Source organism: Cnephaeus nilssonii (assembly GCF_951640355.1).
Source record: "Cnephaeus nilssonii genome assembly, chromosome: 15".
NCBI lineage: Eukaryota > Metazoa > Chordata > Mammalia > Chiroptera > Vespertilionidae > Cnephaeus > Cnephaeus nilssonii.
Window position 1 is genome coordinate 24,795,893 of NC_137086.1, and position 22,867 is coordinate 24,818,759.

At 35.9% G+C, this 22,867-nt stretch overlaps 1 protein-coding gene across 3 annotated transcripts; it reads right to left on the reverse strand.

Annotated features, from left to right (window-relative positions):
* Window positions 1–294: 294 nt before the first annotated feature.
* Window positions 295–22,865, reverse strand: PIGF (phosphatidylinositol glycan anchor biosynthesis class F). Of its 3 annotated transcripts, XM_079791705.1 has the most exons (8): window positions 22,678–22,865; window positions 20,706–20,954; window positions 20,058–20,149; window positions 18,724–18,840; window positions 16,015–16,056; window positions 14,383–14,428; window positions 9,697–9,805; window positions 359–487 (listed from the first exon to the last, which is right to left on the reverse strand). In XM_079791705.1, the coding sequence occupies exons 2-7, from the start codon at window positions 20,931–20,933 to the stop codon at window positions 9,782–9,784; spliced, it is 549 nt and encodes a 182-aa protein (XP_079647831.1). In that variant the 5' UTR covers window positions 20,934–20,954; window positions 22,678–22,865; the 3' UTR covers window positions 359–487; window positions 9,697–9,781. The 3 variants fall into 3 exon arrangements, with proteins under 3 accessions (XP_079647829.1, XP_079647830.1, XP_079647831.1); XM_079791703.1 differs by lacking the exons at window positions 14,383–14,428; window positions 16,015–16,056 and having other exon boundaries at window positions 295–487; XM_079791704.1 differs by lacking the exons at window positions 9,697–9,805; window positions 14,383–14,428; window positions 16,015–16,056 and having other exon boundaries at window positions 295–487.
* Window positions 22,866–22,867: the final 2 nt, after the last annotated feature.

A 22,867-nucleotide genomic window follows, 5' to 3' on the forward strand; every position in this document is an offset into this window, starting at 1 on the left:
TGGCCAACGAAACTGTCCATTTCTCTCTAAGAAAGCATATGAAATGCTACAGCTATACCCAGACCTCTTATAAATACTGAAGCAGTTTAAAACTTGAATGAAAAACAACCCTGTCCTCAGAATTCTAAAAAGTTCATTAAGAATGTTTCTTAAAGGTCCAAGAAGCAGCAAACAGCATCTGAAGCCACAATCTATTATAAATACTTTATTTCAACTAGAAGGTACAATCTCTCAGGGGTTTCATAGTTTAAAAAGCTACAATCACATCATAAAAAAACAGTGCTGTAAATGGGACTGCCTGGCTTAGACCATATACATTTCTGCACAGTCTTTATGGAATCTGCACACACAAAAAAATCTTCCTTTGTTCCAATTAATTGTTCTTGTATGTAAGTTGCTTTCTATTCCAGTATATCCAGAGTGGTGAAATAACGAGGCCAGCCACGTAGCCAAAGGTCGCTCCAAGCGTGCAGGAGATGGGCCACACCTGAGGAGAGAATGTTATGAGGTCAAAAGAGAACAAATGTTTTATTATTACTTGAGCACAAGTTAAGTGTAACCTAAATATTTCTATATTAAAGCTTATTGTGCTTTCTTAAAGAATGCCAAAAGTGTAATAAGGTCATAACTGCATTTATCACGAACACTAAAAAATGTACGTGTTTTAGTTAATGTGCATTCAACTGTAACAAGGCTTTTGGCGACTGTAGATTTAGTTTGATACTCCCAAACTGCATGAGACACATGCTAAAATTACAAATTAAAATTTTGGGTCAGACTTTGCCATAATCTTGGACTCAATTTAGCTCTCTGAAGTTGGTAATTTTGTTTGTGAATTTCCACATTGACTTGTATATCAAATGAAATGAGAAGAGTGTATGATGACCAAACGATACGAAACTTTAAATTGTGTTAAGGAGAAATGACCTAGAATTCAAGCATGTTACATGCAATTTATAACAAAGCAATTGCTTCCATTATAAAACTGATGTTACCTTTCAGGTAGATATTGGAACCCCAGTAGAAGTTACAGAACTACAACTTAAGTCAAACGCCCAGAGTGTAAGTTAAACAAAATACCGGCTTCCAGAACCCATTCTGTTCCAGCCACATTACATTTCACAATATTACACCAAGCCAGAAGTAAATAATGTTCACTTATTCCATCTACAAACAGTACATGTTGGTCCCTAGGTGAAAGGCCCTGTTTTTAAAAACTTCTTCATGCTATCTGTGAAGCTTATTTGGCATGCTTGAGCCACTTCTAACCTGGGGGAACAGGCTATAGAACTGTGTTAGAGGTGACCATCTGTTACCTATTTAAGTTCCTGCTGTGGATCTGCCTTATTCCACATACCATGCAACAGACAACAGAGTTAGACAGAGTTTCAGTGTGAACAAACCAATGCAGTTCAGAAAGGCATAATCTCATCCATGCATTTCCCCCCAGCCTTTTCTACATTTAAACTTGCCGTTGCCTAAATTATGATTTTATGTCTTTGGTAGGCTCCTGTTAATTTCCATGACTTGAGCTTATAGCTATGTCTATTGCATAGATTGGTTAATGGAACATTAAACTTCTATACTTGAAAACGACAGCCTTAAATACTCATATCAGTCACAAATCTAGGATGCACTGGCTTGTCTGTGAGCTTTGTAGATTTTTTAAAAACATAAGCATCATCTTCCACATTGAAGAGTGGAGAGTCTACTGGGTAACTAGTCAGGAGCTTTCTCTCAGAGCTGGACAGTGCATGTCTTTCTCCCACGAAGCGGTAGTTCACATTAAGGACCATGGTCTTATGTATGCTTAAAAGGAATCTCATGTAATGTTCTCATTCACTTTTGGTTTGCTGGTTTTAGATAGAACTGAAAGGAATTGTATAAATCAATTAGTATATTATCTAAGTTGTCCAACACATGGTATAAAGGAATTAAGACAGTAAAGTATTATGCATTTCCAACTGTCTTTGGGGATTTGATAGGAATTTTTTTTTCTCAAATTCACATCTCTGGAATTCTTCACACTTGGTTTTGTTTTACTAGCCAATGAAAGTTAAAATCTAGAATTTGTCCTACCCTAAGAGAAGGAGACTTAGGAATCTGGAAACACAGTTCTGTTATCACCTGTTTCATGAATGGGCCTCAGTTTTCTCATCTATAAATATGGACGTAGAACAGATGATCTCCAATGTCACTCACTTTTATCAACTCTTATGATTCTCTTCTTCTTCACAATTATAATGGTTGGCCATTACCTTTTCAGCTTCACATTATTTTTATTTTCAGCTTCACATTCTTAAGGTGGTACAATCCTGTGCATAGATTATTAGAACTTAAAGCAAAGATGATTGTATCATCCGAACCTGAGGTGCCTTAGGTACTCTATTGACCTTGATGGGGTTTGGAGTTTCCCATTGCTTATTAAGAGCCTTTTCATTTCTTTGGTTCTTGATTATTTCTTTTTGCAAAATCCTTCCTGCCACTTTACCTAAAAACCAAAGATTTGTTTTCTAGTCATTTGTTTTCAGATTGTAGAAAATTGCCTTCTTTCCAGAAACACATCTTCATTAGGTCTTCATAGAAATTGAGACTAGTCACTGAACAACTAATTCAAAGAAATGAAATATCTGGGAAATAAAATATTTCAAAAATCTTAGTGACTTGAATTTTATTAGTGAGTGCAAATACACTGCTTCAAATAAGATCACGTATGAAAGAACTTAAACTTAGTTAATATTTTTTATATATAATCAGTTCTGATGTTCTTAAAAGTAATTTTAGTGGCTCCCTGAAATCTTATTTAACACTTTGCTAACTTATCCCTCATTCTATCTCTAAAGGTATATTTTAGGTTAGCCGATTTCGAATTACCATATTTCTATAAGCAGAGCCTGAATTATGGTTTTTATTGTGAATTATCTTAGTTACTTTAGACATTGCTTCCATTTGATTTTTAATTATTAATTTTAAGTACCAAATTATATACTGGTTTGTTGGTTGTTGCTTTTTAAGTGATTGTTAATTTAACAGTGTCCCATCTTAACACATGGGGTTGCAAATAAAATAACATGCATAGTTTACTAAATATGTAAAGCATTGAACTTCTTACCTTAGTAGTTTTAATTTAACACCCTGTGTAAACATTTGGAATAATACTCTTTCGTCTGTTTCTCATGCTGTGAGTCTATTCATCATTGGCCAAGTGTAAGCATCTGCACTTTGTTAAAAAGCATGCTGTCCAAGAATAGGGAGAAATATAATCCCTTGGGAATTCCAGCCAAATTCCAATTTGGGTTACTAAATTCTATTTTAATCACTTTGTAATTTCAGTGTGGCTCTTTGTTTCTAAACACATACAGACATTCGCACACACATTCTTTAAGCAGTTGCTGTACATCACCTCCGGTGGAATGCCAGAAATGAAATAAATGTCGGTTAAAAAGTTTTGTCTAATGAGGGGGCAAAGCTTCTTGAACATTTATTAAATGTCTCAAGAAATCCATGCCTTCAGCAAATTAAAATGTTGGACTGACTGTGAGATTGTTTCCTAGTGATGGATCAGGCTTTCTTGAGTGGTCCTTAATTGTAACATGGTCATTTTTTTAAAGAGAATTTCTTTATACAACGGTAACTTCCCTGATTTTTGTAGACCAAGATAGGGAATGGTAAACGGAGTAGTTGAAGGGAGTTGGGAGAAGTTGCCCACTAATAATGTCTTTTTTCTCAAGCAATTTCTTATTAACCTTTTTACAATTATTTTTTAAAAATGTAAACCTATACTATGGCAACAGAATTTATATTAACCTGTCAAGTAATCCTATCTTAATCATGTATTTCATAACTAGATCTTGAAATTTATATTTAAAACTATTTACTTGTCTCACATATAGAGATGTTTCTATTTAACATTCTTCATGCCTAAAAGGACCAAAAACAACAACGCATGGTCATCTACTGAACAGATGATTCAACTGCATTGCTACAAATATTTCTCCAAATTGTAGTAATCTGAGATGGCTATGTATAATTATATTGTTTTGTTTAAGGAAAATAGAAAACTCAGAGACATCCATGTAAAGGAAGTCATTCACAAGTCTTTGCCACCAAAACAATGGTCATCTTTTTATCCAATTTTTATAAGTTTAAAAAAAAATTTTAAATCATGAAATAGAAGAAAAGCCCCCTGTTGCATAACAAAGATAATACAATGCACGTAGGTAAAATTATTAAAATTAACGTTGCAGGGGAGGGAATGGGGTGGGTAGAGGTGGAAGAGGGTTTAAGGGGGATCAATGGTGATGGAAAAAAATAAAAATAAAGGAAAAACAAGCATAAAAACATTTAAAAAATGAACAGTTACATCATGTGAAGTATCTTACTTAGTGTACTATTATCTTCTATACCAAATAATTCATATTTTTCACCACTTAAAAAAGGTCAGTGTTCTCTTAAAATAATCAGCTTTAACAATGGCCTAATAGTATAGGTTCTGGGTAAATGGCATCTGGAAATTTCATCCTTATAATATAAAAAAATTATTAACAAATAACAGTTATAACTTTGTGTTTTCTCTTAAAAACTGATATATTTCTGGTTGAAAGGAGCTTCAAAGTTACACAAGCTTATTCCCACCTGAAGACCACACTGCTCTCTCTGCTCAGACATTACTGTAGAACTCTGCTTACATTTTAGGAAAGCGAAATGTGTTAATATATCTATGTAGTGTTTGATTTTTTTTAATTGATTTTTTTCTTTTAGGGAGAGAGAGAGACATCGATCAGTTGCCTCCCGCACTCGGCCTGACCAGGGATTGAACCTGCAACCTGCGTATGTGCCCTGACTGGAAATCGAACCCACAACCATTTCAGTGTACAGGACGACACCCCAACGAATTAGCCACACCACCAGGGCTTATTTGATATTTTTCAAAGCATGTTCTGAGTAGTACAGAATAGGGATTAAGAACACTGGTTTTTGTATTAGACTGAATGAGTATCAACTCTGCCACTTGTTCAACATGTGACTCTGGGCAAGTCACCTAATCGTTATTATGTGCCTTGGTTTCTCATCTGCAAAATGAGGATCATCACAAAACTCACCTCCTGGGGTTGCTGAATGACTAAATGAGAGAAGGCACTATACGGAATTTACAGCCATACCTGTAACAGTATCTGGCACACAGTACCAGTGACTAATACATGTGAGCTATACTTGATGATAATCTTTTAATTCATATTCCTAATGGGTACATACAGGATGGGGCACAAGTAGGTTTACAATTGTTTGTATGTAAATAATACAATAATGATAAATAATAACATAAGAATAAATTTGCACGAACTCACAACTGTAAACCTACTTTTGCCCCACCCTGTATACGTTTTTACAATACAGAAAATTGTCATTCCCCAAATCTCTACAGCTAAGATTTCTAAAGCTGCTCCTATTTAAAAAACAAAGTCCTGCCTAAATTTTAAGTACTTTAAAAATAAATTTTAAAAATGACATCTAACAGAATTCATGCTTCTTTGTCAAACACTATCCAGATATATCACATATATACAAAGTGCCTATAATTCCAGGGGTTCACAGGCCTCTGAAGCCCATCTATGGACTCCTGGTTAAGAGTCCCATCACTCTAACAAGTATTTTTACTAACTGTTCTAGTTGGCCAAAGAAATATGATGACCCTTTACATTTTTGGTTTCCTCATTTTAAGGATCATTTTCAGTGGTGTAGATGGCATTTGTCTGTTCTGTGATTTGAGAGTAAACAATTTTAATACATTTTACCTAACTATAAAATGCACAATATTATATAGGTCCCTTTAGTATATATTAAGTACAAATAGATGTTTAACTTTGTAATGTCAATAAAGTGATAACCCACACTTTCTGATACTCAATGTAACAGCTAGTTTGATATGTCACTGACTGGCAGGGTATAAGCTGCAGATTTTCTAAAGTGATGATCGTATTTATTAGGCAATTATGATTATATAATTATGATTTTTGTTGAAACTAGTTATAAATACTCAACAGAAAGTTTTGAAATAATTACACAAAAACATTAGGCTACTTTAAAAAATACTTCCTATTTTACTTTGCTTTTCTGGGAAGGAACGTGGGACAGTGGGCTGAGAAAGTTCTGAGTCTGCAGTGCCAGGTCAGCCACTTATTGTCTGTATAACCCCGACCAGGTCACTGAACACCTGAGCCTCAGTTTCTCAATGTGCAAGGCAGGAATAACAGCACCTCTTGTACTTAAAGCATGGGGCTATTGTATTTAATAAAATAGTATTTTAAAACTGTCATCAAAGTTGTAAAGTACCATGCATTGGTATAATTTTGTATATCACATGTCCTAACTTGAAAAAATTAAACTTATGTGATCAATAATATAAGTATTTCTTAGGTAAATGACACTGCTAGGTAATAATTAGAACCAGCAGTTTAGAATAAATTTGTTCATGAGCAGTGTTAGTACCCTGCTGTAGGAACTATCCCCTTGCCTTTGCAATATTATAATTTTTAATACATGCTATTCTTTACATGAAATGTCTGGAGAGTATAAAGTTTACAAGAGAACACACTTCATTCATTGTATTACTATACTAGAGACCCGATGCACGAAATTCGTGCAAGAGTAGGCCTTCCTTCCCCCGGCTGCCAGTAGCGGCTTCCCTCTAGCACCCAGGATCCGGGCTTCCCTCCAGCCCCGGCTTCATCCAGAAGGACGTCTGGAATGATGTCCAGAAGGACGTCTGGTCTAATTAGTATATTACCCTTTTATTATTATAGATGCACACCCCCCCCCCCCTTAAAAAAAGGGGCGGGGGGAATTCCTGCTCCTAGTTGTCATTTTATAAGTTTAAGAGTGTAAGTACAGAAATTGGTTCTACACCAATCAATGGGAGACATCTGTCATTCTTAAGAGTCTCATATGAATGACTCCATTCATTCATAACTATTGAGCCTCTACTATAAACCAAGATACAAAGTAAGATTATTTAATTCAGGATATTTTAAAATAAAATTTTAAAAATATGTGCCACAATCTACACTAATAAAAGAGAAAGATGAAAACTGACTGTACCTTCACGACACCCACCAACCAATCAGGAGTGAGTATGCAAATTAACCAAAAAAAGATGCCCCAGCCGCTCCGGGCCTCTGGGCAGCGTGGGAAGGTGGAAAGGCGGCTCTGGGCCAGAGCAAAGGCAGAAAGGTGGCTCTGGGCCGGAGTGAAGGCGGTGCCGGCAGCCAGGGGAAGGCCCATTCTTGCACGAATCTTCGTGCATCGGGCCTCTAGTATAATTATAATTTTTGGAGAGATATATGTCATCACAGATATCATGGGGAAACCACCCTATCTGCAGATCAGAGAACCTAGAACACTTAGAACAAAGCAACAACCAATAGGATTACTAGCTCTTTCAGATAAAAAAGGAAGATTAAACCCAGGCAGCCAGTTCTAAATTTCTCACAAGCTGTTTTTTAATGTTTTTATTTATTGTGCTTATCACAAATTTGCATTTGCATGACACTATCTTTCAAAGCCTGGTAACACTTCTACTGGTTTTAAATGACCATTTATATTTTCCTCTGAATTTGATTGTGATGTTTTTCCAGATGTTCCTAAAGCAAATGCTATTGTCTGATGTAGGAGTACATACAGATGATCTACCCATGTGGACATATTTCTCTAGTTGTAAATCTGCTCTGATCCGTGTATACTCTACCACTCTCCTATGCCTAACAGTACATACCTGAGAACAGCTGTCTGTGGTGAGATGTGTAGTCTCCAGTCTGGGACTTTTTGTCAAAGTGATGCTAAATGGTTCTTGCTAAGATCACACAAATGAGTTAATTTGGCCAGCACTATTCTCTCTCACATTGAAAGTCCTGCGAGCAGAGCACTTTCAACAAGACTGCCTTACAATGAACCCACCTTTTAAATCTAAAACCATTTTCTAGCCCTGGCCAGTTTTGCTCAGTGGATAGAGTGTCGTAGGCTTGTGGACCAAGGGGTCCTGGGTTCAAGTCCAGTCAAGGGCATGTACCTCAGTTGCAGGCTCCTCCGCAGCCCAGGCCCTGTTCAGGGCGTGTGCAGGAGGCAACCAATCAATGTGTTTCTCTCACATCAATGTTTCTTTCTATCTCTCCCTCTCTCTTCCACTCTCTCTAAAATCAATGGAAAAACATCCTCTGGTGAGGATTAAAAAACAAACAAACAAAACCATTTTCTGTCAGTTAAGTATTACAGTTTTTTTTTATCCATGTTTGGAATGTGGCATATTCATATAAATTAGTATTTTATTTTGGTCTATCTAAAACACTGCTTAATACCTTTGATAACGAAATACCAAGTAACCTAAAAACAGGCTACTCATCAACAATTAAATCCATAATCTAATTTCATCCCTCACTCTAGCATTATTTGTAGTAATTCACTTAGTTATAATCCTTATGACCCCTAGCTTCAATTTATGAAAAAATTATCTGTGGCATCTCTGATTGTGGAAAATGAATATATGTTTCCCAAATATGAAATTTTTAACCTAATAAAACCAGAGAAAACAAAAAGGATTTTAAAATATAACAATGCTTCATTTATCTGATATCTGATGGGAATAAGTACAAATGTTTTTAAAATAACTTTAAATTGTTTTAAAGACAATCTCAATTAATTTTGCTTTTTAAGAAATAAGTATGCTCAGAAGAGATGTGATTATCTGGTTTAATTCCATTTTGGAGATAGTAGCATTAAAGTCCAAAGTTTAAAGGCATCTAAGTGGCTGGATATTGGATAATTTTTCTTTGTAACTATAATTTTTCTTTGTAATCTTTCTTTGTAACTATTAATGTTTCTTAAATTTTCTAAATACAGTATATATACAGTCTCTGTAATCAGAAAAAAAACTTTCTTCATGTTAGAAAAAGAAAAAATATATTTTTAAAAGCACAATTCCATTTAGGGGAAATTATCTTAAGAATATAATTGGGAAAATCGGTGAAGATAGAGTCAAAGATGTTTATGATAACACTGTTTATAATAGTAAAATATTGGCAATAACCTAAATGATCAATAGTGAGTTTGTTAAATAAATTTTAGAATAACTATATAATGGCATACTACTAAGCCATTAAAAATTAAATAATGATATATGCATTACTAGCTCAGTGAACTTTAAAATATTACATATCCCCTTGGTACCGTTTCCTCATCTGTAAAATGGGGATAAAAAGAACACTTATCTCATAGTGCTTGGCTTATTTAGCCAAATCCTATTGGGATAGTAAACGAAAAACCTGATGTTAATGAGCTTCCATCTATATCATGCACCCCTTTTAAAAACCCACTTTGCTACATGCTTTTAAAAAATATTTCAAGATCAACATAATTTGGCCATCAATCACATTAACAACAATATGACTCTAAGGCCACAAAGGCAATGAATATCAAGGTTAAAAATAGGGAATTCCTGCAACTTCTAGCTTATTTTTTTAAAAACTAAGCTTGTTTATTCACCTATATATGTAGGGGGGAAAAAACACCAGTGCTGGAAGATAGAACTGTCATTGCTACTTAATTGAACAAAACAATTTACATAAATAAATAAAATATGTTAGCATCATCAGTTTTATTGTTGTAAAAACATTTATCTTTTAGTTTTAAGTAGCTAAAACCAACCTGCCATGGCCTTTCCCAATCGAGTGGAATAGGAAAGGCTCCAAGCCATGTTCCTAGAAAACTAGAAATTGTGGTGATCTGGAGACTATTCTCCCAAATGGATGTAACTCTGTAAAACATAAACATGTAAATTGTTGGTGGTATATATCTTAGCTGCTGTAGAATCTAACAAACAAACTTGAAGCACAAGTTAACACTATACATACATACTGTTCATTTAAAATAGGCACCTCAAATTGACATATATTTACCATGAACTATTAACAATCGGCAAGAAGAAAGCATTTTTCAGTTGAAAAGCTAACACATGCACACAGTATAAGTCAGACAAAATGAGAGTGCATTTGCGGTGAAATCTAAGTCTTCCTCCTGCCCTTATCACTATTGGTTCCTTTCCTCAGAAGCAACTGCTACACCATCCTTGTAAATTCCCTTTGCTTCTCAGTGATTTTGAGTCTCCTGTTTTCTAGATTCCAACACTTCCTCTTCCTATTTTCCTTTTTTTAAAGTATCTCCTTCAATAGATTCCTGAGAAAGGGTCCATGGAAAATAGATTTTAGAGATGTTTTACGTCTGAAAATGATTTGACTATAATTGTTGGAAATCATTTGCCTCAGAATTTTGAAGGCATTGCTCCATTGTTTTGATTCCCACCTGAGAAGTTCAGTGTCCTTCTGGCTCTTAGTCTTCTCTGGGGAACATGTTTTCCTCACTACCCCCTTCTGGGACCTTTTAGAATCATCTATTACTAGTTATCTAAAATTTCACAATAATGTGTCTTAAAGTGGCTGTCTTCTCATACATTATGCTGGAAATACATGGGCCTTCTTAATCCACAATCTCAGGTCTTGAAATTTTCTTTTACTTAAAGACTTGCTTTTTCAGCCCAGATCCCACTGTATTAATTCCTATTGCTTATATTAATTTTTTATAAATATATTAATGAATAAATATATTCTATTCCGTAATCCCAATTCATTCAATTATTTTCTTGATATAGTGAACCTCTTAATATACAAACTGAATAATTCCTTCATTTGGGAAAACTGTCTTCTACCTTTTCTTTGAATTATTTTTTTTTTACTAGTACATTTTAGGTGCACTAACTCACCTTAAGTTTATTTCCTTTGTTCCCTATTTATTATTTCTTCTTGAACTGGTTTATTCTTCCAAACCCTCTCTCCACCTCTCATTTATTTTGATTAGCTCAAATCTTTTCTCCATGCTGGAACTTGATTTTCTAATTTGTCTGTTTCTAACTTATGATTAATAGTGTGGTTTGGATTCTCAATTTATTTCATTAATTTGGAATCTTCTCCATCTCATTTTGTTTCGTTATCTCATCTTTGAGCTCTTATTTAATTTAATTCATATCCTTAATGACATTTTTCTATGGTAAACTATGTGGTGTGTATATATATACACACACACACACACACACACACTTTGGTTTGTTTTTGTTCTGTGGGTAGTATTTTCTTCTAAGCTGGATTCTTTGTCTTCTGCATGCCTTTTTCTTCTTTTCCTATAGTGTGTTTTTAGGGTTGCCATGCCATTTTTTTCATTTTGCTCACACTTCACATGGGCAGGCTACCACACCATCTATTTGCTCAGATACAATGAGTGAATTATCTTTGAAGCTGTTATTCCATCTTAACTGGTACCAATTTTTCCTGTCTCGAAGCTGCATTCTGAGGATTGTATGTTATTTTCTATCCAGTTTTCTGTAACATGGAGGAGAGAATGAGGGCAGGGAAATGCTATCTACAGTTTAATCAGTAATATTCAGCTGAAATTTAATAAATGATGATTCCATAAGTCAAATTTAAAAAAATTTTTGACTGGGGCTTATACATCCCATTAGAAATCCAATGGAGCTACTGTAGCCCCGTCTGCTGCCTCGGCAAAGGCCCCTTGGCAGAGCCCACTATGCAGCAGCCCCAGTAGATTGATAGAAGTAAATAGCCCTGCCCTGGCGGGTGGCTCAGTTGGTTGGAGCATCATCCCATACACCAAAAGGTCGTGGGTTCAATTCCCTGTCAGGGCACATACCTAGGTTGTGGGTTTGATCCCCAGTCAGGGTGTATATGGGAGGCAACGAATCGATGTTTCTCTCTGTCTCCTCCCCTTCCCCAATCTAAAATCAATAAACATATCCTTGGGTGAGAATTAAAAAAAAAAAGTAAACAGTCTTAATGGGGATTCAGTGAAACCATTACTCTTATGTGTGTGTAAGTATGCATGTGTATACTCTCCAATACCTTCATCTAGAAAATGCCCATATTTGTATATATACTTATATATACACTAGGGGCCCGGTACCCGAATTCATGCACTAGTGAGGTCCCTTGGCCTGACCTGCGAGATCAGGCCCGCTCTCCGACACCCCCCAAGGGGTCCCGGATTGCGAGAGGGCACAGGCCAGGCCGAGGGACCCTACTGGTGCACAATCGGGGCCAGGGAGAGATGTGGGAGGTTGGCCAGCCAGGGAGGGACCGTGGGAGGGCTCTAGGGCATGTCCGGCCCATCTCGCTCAGTCCTGATCCCCAGCAGCAAGCTAACCTACCGGTCAGAGCGTCTACCTCCTGGTGGTCAGTGCACATCATAGTGACTGGTCGACTGTCTGCCCCCTGGTGGTCAGTGCATGTCATAGCGACTGGTCAACCGGTCGACTATCTGCCCCCTGGTGGTCAGTGCACATCATAGCGAGCAGTTGAGTGGCTTTAGCATGTCATTAGCATATTACCCTTTGATTGGTTGAACGGATGACTGGAGGACCAGACACTTAGCATATTAGGCTTTTATTATATAGGATAAATAGGTATATACCTATTCTTCACATCAGAACTTTAGTTTGGCAGTGTCTATCAATTTCTTCATTTTAAAAAAATATTTTTTCATTTATTTCAGAGAGAAGAAGGCAAAGGGAGAGATAGAAACATCAATGATGAGCCCTATCTGGTTTGGCTCAGTGGATAGAGTGTTGGCCTGTGGACTGAAAGGTCCCAGGTTCGATTCTGGTCAAGGGCATGTACCTTGGTTGTGGGCACATCCCCAGTAGGAGGTGTGCAGGAGGCAGCTGATCAATGTTTCTCTCTCATCAATGTTTCTAGCTCTCTGTCCCTCTCCCTTCCTCTCTGTAAAAAATCAATAAAAATATATTTTAAAAAAAGAAAAAAGAAAGAAACATCAATGGTGAGAGTGAATCATCGATTGGCCACCTCCTGCATGCCCCACACTGGGGATCCAGCCCGCAATCTGGGCATGTGGCCTGACCAGGAATTGAACCATGACCTCCTGGTTCATAGATTGATGCTCAACCACTGAGCTATGCCAGCCGGGCTCTATCAACTTCTTTTGATCTAGGAATTCTATTCCAGAAATCTAGTCTACAGAAACGCTTGCACAAGTATACAAAATTAAATAGTACAAAGATGTTCATAACAATATCCTAAAAATGTGGTAATAATCTCAATAGCAAACTAGTTATAGAAACTTGATGTAATACTTACAATAATGATTAACTGCCCAACATACATCTCATCCCTGATGATTAGAATAATTAAATAATGGCAATCCCATTCTCCTTCCCAATGATTAGTTTAGGAAAACTCAAGGATGAGAGCTGCTACCATCTCACTACCAGCCCAAGGATGAGAACCAGAGTGTCAGTGAGAAGCACAGCCATACCTTGACTATCTGGTATCTAGAACCACACAACCTGCTATGTGACATAATCAGTTTCCTTATTGTTTACAACAATATAAGCTGAAGTTTTCCACTGCTTATAGGTTAAGATATACTAAGTAAGAATACTATGCAAGAAGATGTAGTTTATACACACATATAATGAAAGACATGTCTAATAAATGAAAAAAGCAAGTTATAAGAGCAGTGACTAGTGTAGCCATTTTAAATTACATATGTTATATGCATAGATAAAATTAGAATATGTAAAATGTTAGTAATAGCTGCTTCTTTGATAGGATTACCAGGATCTTTAACTTTCCATTTCCATTATTTCCATTATTTAAAATTTTACAATATGTGTTTCTTGTAATAAACAATTAAGATAAAAATAAATTCCTTCCTATTAACTAATTTATAGCAATATTAACATTGGTTTATTCTTATTTTATAAGTTTCCATAATAAAGTCATCTAAATTCTATGGTTATTGGCTAATTTTTTCATAATTAAGAAATGTGTATACACATAATCAATAAGGCTGATAATTAGAATAAATGGTTCACTGTTCAGTAAATAATGAGCAATGTTACAGATCAATTTTCATGACAATGAGCTCCAAGTAACTGGCCACACTGACTCCACTGAAATTCATTATACCAAATATTAATTGAAGTAAATAGAATATTTTGAATGCCAAATACTGTATCAGGTACCTGAGGTAGTTCACATTAAACACTGTGGCTGGACAGACTGTCATCAAAACAGAGCTTGTTTAGATGGAGTTGATCTTTTTAACCGTTCACTCTTCATTTTAAAAAGAGACACCACACAACTCTTCCTAGTGGCTAAAAATATTTTATAGAATTCTTATGCAAACTTTCCCCTTAGCCACTGAATGAGTAGTAAAACCAATCCCTCTTAGCCACTAAATTTCTGTGTCCACATTAAGGTGAAACTGCCTATTTTTTAATATGTATACATTTTTCATCATTCATACCTTTTCACTCTTAATGTCCACAGTGGCTTTTCCAACATAAAATCCACTTCAATACAAAGATGAGAGAAAGAGGCTTGTTGTTTTTGTCTACAAATAGGTCCTACTAACTGTCTTTACCTTGGCAAGATAACTACAGATTCAGGCACCTATGCAGAAATTCAATTTTTTCACTTCACCAAAGGTGATGAGATTCTCACTTAAACATTTACCTAACAACATAAAAGAACTAGTAAGTCAAAAAGTAAACTTCAATGACAAATATAGGTTTAAGATAGTTAGATTATTATTTTCCTTTAGAAGAAAGTCTACAAATGAAAAAAAAAAAAACCCCAATAACTATAATACAAAGGCAACAAACTGAATTAAAGTAGTACAAATTGAGTACATTTTTTTCAGTAATAAGCACACCAAAAAGTTGGTAGAACGTTTTAAGAAACCAAATGACTTTTCTACCTTTAAGTCTCTTTAAAACAACATTTTTTTAAAAATCTGGAATAACTTTGCATTTACTTTAAGGGAAAGTCTTGTTAAAATAGTGTCATTTAATTATGTATTAAATCTTGATAATATCCCAAGGTCCTTTACTCTTGGGATATAATTCCAACACAATTCTCACAATTAAAACTTTTGTGTTTGTCAGTCAACTGATATCATCTACTTAATTTAAACATGCAAATAAGTAACATTAAAAATTAGGATGCAATACTTATTTCACTTAAAAGTAGTATAAAATATTTATATTGATTCAATACTGAGTGAGATGTCAAACCCAATTCAAAATTGGCCTATTCATGCTGAACATCTAAATGATCATATTTACTAAAAGGGCCAGCTTTACACAAACAAAACAAAAACTCTACCATGTTTTATACACTAAAACACAGGATGAATAATAAAAATATTTTAAGCTCTAAAATCTTCAATTCAAACTTTTTACATAAAAGGTAACATCTTATACACATTAAGGTATTTTAAATACTTTTAATTAATTAGAACTACAGCGTAAGAACTTCAAATCTGAACTTTAATTTCTGTAAATAATTATTGGGTAGGAAAAAACATATTCATATGTTTTGTGTAACCTCTTTAAATAGCAATAGAATTCTTTGAAATTAAAGTTGTTTCTTAACCTAAGTAATGTGAACTGTGTAATAGAACAATTTCAAAATAACACAAAAGTAATTTTTTGTGTGTGGGTATTTCATATTTTCACTGAAGAGCCAGATCTTTGAATTTTAAAAAGATTTTTGCTTAACAGTGAACATTTAAGAAGGCCAACTCTAACATTAAATAAGTTAACCTATCGAGTTAATTATTTCCTAAGTCATTCAAAATTTGACATGCTTTTTATTCTAAATTCTTGAAGTGTAATGAAAGTGCTAGGGGAAAAGGTGAACTATCACTAATGTATGATGGAGACAGGAAGACTTACGTTCCCCTCTTATGAAAAAGTTCAAATTAATTTTACATTCAATGAACTGAAAAACTGTTCCTCCTTCTCCATGGTTGCACTCCTGGGTCTGTTACCTGAACCAGGAAGAGCTACTAAGACAAACAAACTGGAAGTTTGAGTTATAAAAATGCTCCCTGACATTTGTAAATCCACTGGGCAAACATTTCTTGAGCACTTACTATTTGATTTCACTCATCGTTTCATCAGTTCTGACAATAATCCTGGAAAGTACAAATTTGTATTATTCTAATATTATATATGAGGATCTGTAAAGTTAAATAGCTTGTCTAACATCATTGGCCAGTAGTGAAGACAGGGTAGGAACTCGTTTTCTGACCCTCAACTAGTGGAGTCTTCTAAAAATTTCTACACCATCGGATGATGCGGATTGAAGTCCCATCTCTACCTCTTTCTGGCTATTGGACTTTGGTGAGTCACTTAACCTGTTAGCTTTCCAATACCTTCATCCAGAAAATGTGAAATAGGAGTATCTCACTAAACTACTGTGGGAATTAAATGCTATAACATATATGAAAATGCTTTAGAAGTTATTAATGTATTTTTGCATATTTCTATTTCATGCCATGCCCTGTGTGATGTTAAAGAAAATGTTTTATATTACAAATTGATTATTTTTAGTCATATTTTTCTAGCAACTGAACTGTTATCTGGTTGTATGTTAGAAATTTTAGAAGGATATTTTTGTAGTCTACAAAAAGTTAGGTGGCATCAGAGAAACCTAACAGATTCTTGATACAGATCTAACTTTCAATTACTAAAAAGAAGTTAAGTATTGGCAAAATCCTACTCATTTAAAATTTTCATTTTGACTATGTAATATATGAATATAGTTCAAATTCAAAAGATACCAAAGGGTAGTCAGTGGAAAGTCTCCTTATCTTGTCTTCTAGCTTCTCAGATCCCCTCCCCAGAGTCAATGGATGCTATATTAGTTTTTTATGTATTCTTTCAAAGGTATACAGGTATATTTATTCCATCCTAAAACTTTTTACATAAATGGTAGCTTCTTATACACATTTCTTCACCTTGCTCTTTTCCACTTAACAGCATTTTAATAAAGACTTGATTTTTTAACAACTGCATAGTATTCCATGGTGTAGATTAAATTAAATGTGATCCATCGTATTAAAGGACATTTAGACTATTTTCAAAGCTGCAAGGAATAACCTATAGTCAATATTTTACAGGTATGTCAATATATCTATGATAATATCCTAGAAGTAGAATTACTGGGTCAAAGTTATAATAACTTACAAGAGACAACTATTCCCACACCTATTTGCAAAAGCAAATTTCAGGGTTTTTCCCAAGGAAAAATGCTACATTTATTACAATATTTATGTATTTCTTAACATGTCTAACATGTATAAAACCGTCCTACCATTTTTATTAAGTTCCCACCTTTCTTTGTGTTTCTTATTGCCCAAGTTTGCATAGTGCAGGGATTTTTAGGACTGCATATGCCATATTATAGCAGGAATCAGATGTCTCCCCCCAATACACTATTATCAGAAACAAAATTCAAAGCTGGATAAATCACCAAACAAAACCAATAAGATTTCAACCAGTTTCCACTGTTTAAAATTTTCAAACTAAAATGCTAAAAGAAATCAACGCCATTTGGGATACTGTGGTAACAATATGGGAAAAAGTTCTCAATAATTACACTTTTGTTTTCTAGAGGTGTTATGAACACTAGATGGTTCAAAAGGGGGGAAAAAACAGCATTCATTTCAAAAACAAAAAGTCAGTAATTTATGGAGCCTCGATACCCATCAGGCATCCTCTGCTCTAGCTGGGTTGTTCCCTCTCAAATGCCACAAAAATACCATGTTCATTTCAGTTTCTATGGTTTCATTCCTTCCCTTAGCATGAGGTGTTTTTCCCTTTCCCCAGTCCCCCCAAATCTCATACTCCTGATCCAAGTCCTTCATAGATCATCCCACCTCCAACTCATTCTTCAGTGGTCTCCTACTCCTGAGTTCCTACAGTACTTACTGTCTGATTCACACAATTCTAGCCTAATAATGTTTGCTCATTTCATTCTTGTCCCGTGAACATACAAGGGACAGGGAGAGAATCATGGCTGACACTTCAGAATCCACACACATATACAAAAAAAGAATCCACACAGAGCTTGCACCACATGGCACAGAGTAAGAAGAGCTCAAGATTTTTTGCTGCTGAGTGATAAATAGGACAAAATTATGGGCACCAAGAAACTTTCTAGTTTTATTAGTTATGACTCAACCATTTCTTTTTTTTACCGCCCCCCCCCCAACCATTTCTGATACAAATCATCTCAATGCCTTTCAAGAAGCTAAAATTTTAATTTAGTTATGCTGAAAATATATATGGCTGCTAAGGAAGTAAAATCCTGTAAAACTTGCACTCAGATGTCATATCACAAAAGAGGCTAAACAAGAAATGGCAGTTGTGACATTAAACATTTTTAGATGGCGGACTCCTATTCTACATTAGAATACATAAGGAAGCAATTTTATCTGTCGTAATTTTATCACAGTGACAAATTATCCCTGAGGAGTGGTCTTCAGAGATTACCTTTGGTAGCAGAAACCCTTTTGCAAACCAAAGGCTAAGTGGAATTCTACCATATGGAAAAATGCAGAGCTGATCTTACTAAAGCAGAGGGAGGGGCCTGTAGTTCTGCCAGCTTGGATCTCCCTTAAGTGCATACAACTCCTTCTCTCTCTCCAGTCCCCAACTGCAGTGGACCCTTAATGCATTTCCGAGAACCATACAGAGCTGAGAAACACTCATGAAATAATCAGCTAGTCGCCATGAGTAGAAAAGTACATTAACTTAAAATATTTTTCAAATCACTAAAACATAAAATTAAAACTTACCCGTTTCTACTGAAAACTCTTAGCCATGCTTTGATGTTTGGTCCTAACAAACACAAACAAGGTACAGTAGTAAAAGTAGACAAGATCACTGCAAATAAAAATGTTTCCAACACCAGCCTAGGAAAAAGAAACTTCATTAATTTTTAAAAAAGTATTAAAGCACCACATATGCCTACATAATCTTTGTTACTTAAATGGATTTAATATAATAATATTTTCTTGCACTTTCCTTTGAAAGGTAACATGAGTCCTATCAAAATGATGAGTATAAAAAATGTAAACTATAAAAAATAATCTACCAAATATCTGGCTTTAATTGTAGAGTGCAGAAGTGTTGAAAACCCTATGATCCATTCTGTTCAAGGCAAGAAATCTCATTTCCAGATAATTAACTTTCTTCCTCAATAGTCTCTAGAACTTTCTCTGCAACCAGTGGTTCAACTTTAGCTTACATCAGAGCCAATTTAAAAACTGGGTAAACTTAAGAGATTGGAGGACCACACCTCTAGAATTTCTGACCTGCTGAGGCCTGAGAACTTCCATTTAAGTAAAATGCTGATGCTGGTTTAGAACCACACTTTGCACACCATTGCTCTAGGCATTCATTCTACTCTAAAATGGATTAGATAGAAATATCCATTTACCATTACAAAGGTCTTGTCCTCCCTTCTCCTGAAAAGAATTATCTGCTAACTTAATATGTATATATAACAAACTATGTATGCATATATATAACTATGTACATAGCTATGTATTTGTGTATATACATAAATCAATCATTTCACCATGATCACTAATCACTGCTAAAGTTTCCCAAATTCTAATGTAAGAAATATTCATGAATTTTTGCTAATTTAAAATTGGTCAGTTTTGAAAAAGTATTGAGTTAAATTTTACCTTTAAACTATAAGCATTAACTTATTAAGTATTCAAATACCGGAATCTATTGGCTTTTCTTAAGAAAACAAACTTTTTTCAAGCACATAAGAATCACATTTACCAAGAACTGATATGCTAATACTACCTAAGTTATTCATATCATTATTGTAAGTCCCACTAGAGGTTCTATGGGTCACACATTTATTGGTATAGTATAGTTTCTCATCCACCTCCCACCCCCCACATGCAACTGTGTAATAGAAGGCTAGGTAATAGGAGCACTTGATGAATTAAGTTATTCCTGCTAAGGAAGGGCAATGATGTCAGTATCCTTTCTTGATCCAATAATAAAACACACCACAGTCTTTCTCTAATCGTCAACAGAATTAGCCCTTTGTTTAGCAAAAAAAGTATTTTAAAATATAATTGGCTTAAGGTAGAAATTTCAGACTTACTCTATTAATGGTGCTCCATATAGAACAAAAATTACATGAAAGACAAAACAAGACATAAGAAAGTAGATACAGCATTTCAAAAATCTGGTTACCTTAAAAAAAAAAAAAAGAGAAATTTAAAGACTCAAGAGAATGCCTAAAGGACAGTACATGTTTCCATTTTATTTACAAACATAACTTATTCCCATGTGTGAACAGTTGAATGCTCTTTGGATTTGGGTATCCTGAAGTCAGATTACATCTTGTGCACAGTCAGGTACACAGCCCTCAACAGAACTCCCCCCGCCAATATTCTACCCACCCAACTAGCACTAGAGTCAAAAAGCATTTCTGTTTCTATGGTATGCATTGAGCTATGCTGTTAACCAGTATTTATGAACTCTTTACCAATAACAGACTGCTAAAATACAATACAAACAGTCCTTATTATTATGAAATATTTGCTATATTATTCACTAAGACACCTTAATTCCACAATTAATGCCCAACAAGGATCTATCAAATGCTGTGGGCAGCCTTCCAGCAACCAACATTCTCTTTAGTCACTGTAAATAACTCAAGTGAGTACTGGAATAATGCTTTATTTTTCCATAAAAAAAACAACCACTACCTCTATCTAAAAATCACTTATCAAGAAATGAGCCTTACCTTGTATGATAATGAACTTCTTTTAGTGGATGCGTTTGGTTTCACCACTAAATATAATACTAGGTTGACGGCAGTTACAAAAACAGAACAGATGCACAACCACGTCAAGTGAGTTTCCAATATTGAGAAGTTCTCCAAGAAGATTGATGGAATGAAGATGCTTAGGATAATTGAGAATATGCATAAAAGATGGGTATACAGTAGTCTCTTGATATCAGTATTTTTCATGGTGTTTCCTTGAGTGGCTGTCTAATAAAAAACAAATTAAGAAGAGCATATGCAATAATGACTTTTTCCATTGTTCTAAATGTTACAACACCTAAGAATAATTATGAGCCAGTCAATTTTCTAAGTATTAGTTTCAGAATATAGGAAGATGCATATGCGTGTATGCTCATGAAGACTAATATAGTAAACAGCTCTCAGAACCTAAGAAGGACAAATTTTCTAATTTCTTAAATATGTGTGACTGGTTTCTGCAAAAGGGTCGTGTGCTAGGACCAATTACGTAAGTGATTCCTTTTCCTTTGTTTTTGTTTTTTTTGCCAAAATCAGAGGTGACAACAAATTGCATGGAGTAATGATCTGCCACTGTTGGAAATATAACCTATGCATTCTAGAAACTCCATGAATACACTTTGGCTAAATTGTTGGCATTTTTTACCATTGTGGATCCTTGTCCAATATCATAGAAGTTCACATCTTCTAACAAATGCCAGGTGATACCAAGTGCACACTTGAATACTCAAATGGTGACTAGTGTAATCAAGAGTTCAAAAAACATTATGCTAAACTAAGGGATCCTAGCGCTCCAGAAATACCAAAATGACAATGTTTGTTACAGGTGTTAAATTCCAATAAAAAGTAGAACACAAATGGAAGGAAGAAAATAATTTACTCTTTCTACATCACACACACACACACACACACACACACACACACACACACACCTTTATAAATTACCTAGCAGAGAGCTTATACATAGCACAATTGTTAAGTAAAGATCTTATTAAAAATAATAGTCCCTATGTAGCTCTGGTTACTCCAGTATATTTTATACACACACAGAAGAGGGGGCGCCCACTAGCAAGCACAAAAGGGCAAGCCCATGACTTACCCCAACAGCTCTCCATTAATTCACACTATAATTTTCAAAGGTAAATATTTTACTGATAAGGAAATAGGCTAAAACAGGTTAGAGGACACGTGTAAGATCCCAAGCTTCCACGTGCTAAGCCATTTCAAATAAAGACACACACCAGGGATCGGATCGAGAAGCATATGAATGGCAAGAAGGAAAAAGGAAAAATTTCTCAGAGGTCCAATTCTCAGGGGCGGGAAGCAGATCAGCAACACACTGTCTCAACAGACATCCCTTCGCACACTTTTTTCTGGGTCACTCTCACAATCCCAACTGGCATGAGCAGATCTGGATGTAACACATGGAGCAATACCTCAACTCAAATGCTTCCTGAGTCAATGAATGAACGAAAGAATGAATGAATGAACGAAGGACCAAACAAAGGAGAGTGGGTCAAGTGTTAGCCCCTCTGGAGATACCAGCCCTGGAGAGCGAGCGTAGGACACCCATCAGGCGCCCCCTAGGGAGGCTACAGCCCTGGCGTCCGCGGTCACACCTGGCCCGGTTCCGCAGACATTGTAGGGTGAGAGAAGGCCGTTCTGAGAGCGGCTCCCGGAGACTTCGCGGGAATCGCCTGGCCCCACCATGAACTGGGTCGCTTAGGACTCAGACCAAACCTCAGCCGGCCGGAGTGCGGGCCGCGGGGACCGAGCTGAGGGGCATAATCAAAAAGCACAGGTGTGGAGACCAGGAGAGACGGAGGGGCGTCAGAGCAGCCCGTGGGTCACACGGGCGGGCCGGGGGCACAGAGGCTCGCGGGCATTTGGGCAGTTGGCAGGGTTGCTTGCACCCCCGGGAGGCCCGCGTGCCGGACTGTTGGGCTGGGCTTACCTAACGCTCCCGCCCGCCGAAGGGAAGGGGAAGCTACCACCTCCCACCATCAGGTGCGACTCTTCGCGCAGGCGCAAGCCTGTGGGGCGGAAACCCTAGGCCGCACAGCCAATCGCGGAAGTGGAGGGGCGGGCAAAGGAAGCAGTCCCGCCTTCCCTCTTAAGTTTATTCCTCCCTTGGCTTTCCAGGT

Bases quoted from the DNA above. Each gene is read 5' to 3' on its own strand.
- PIGF (XM_079791703.1), bottom strand. From the start codon at position 20,933: ATGAAAAATACTGATATCAAGAGACTACTGTATACCCATCTTTTATGC. The intron at 20,150-20,705 runs GTAAGGCTCATT...TTTTTTTTTAAG, and splicing joins GAAGTTCATTATCATACAAG to GTAACCAGATTTTTGAAATG. The intron at 9,806-18,723 runs GTAAGTTTTAAT...TATGTTTTACAG, and splicing joins AGAGTTTTCAGTAGAAACGG to AGTTACATCCATTTGGGAGA.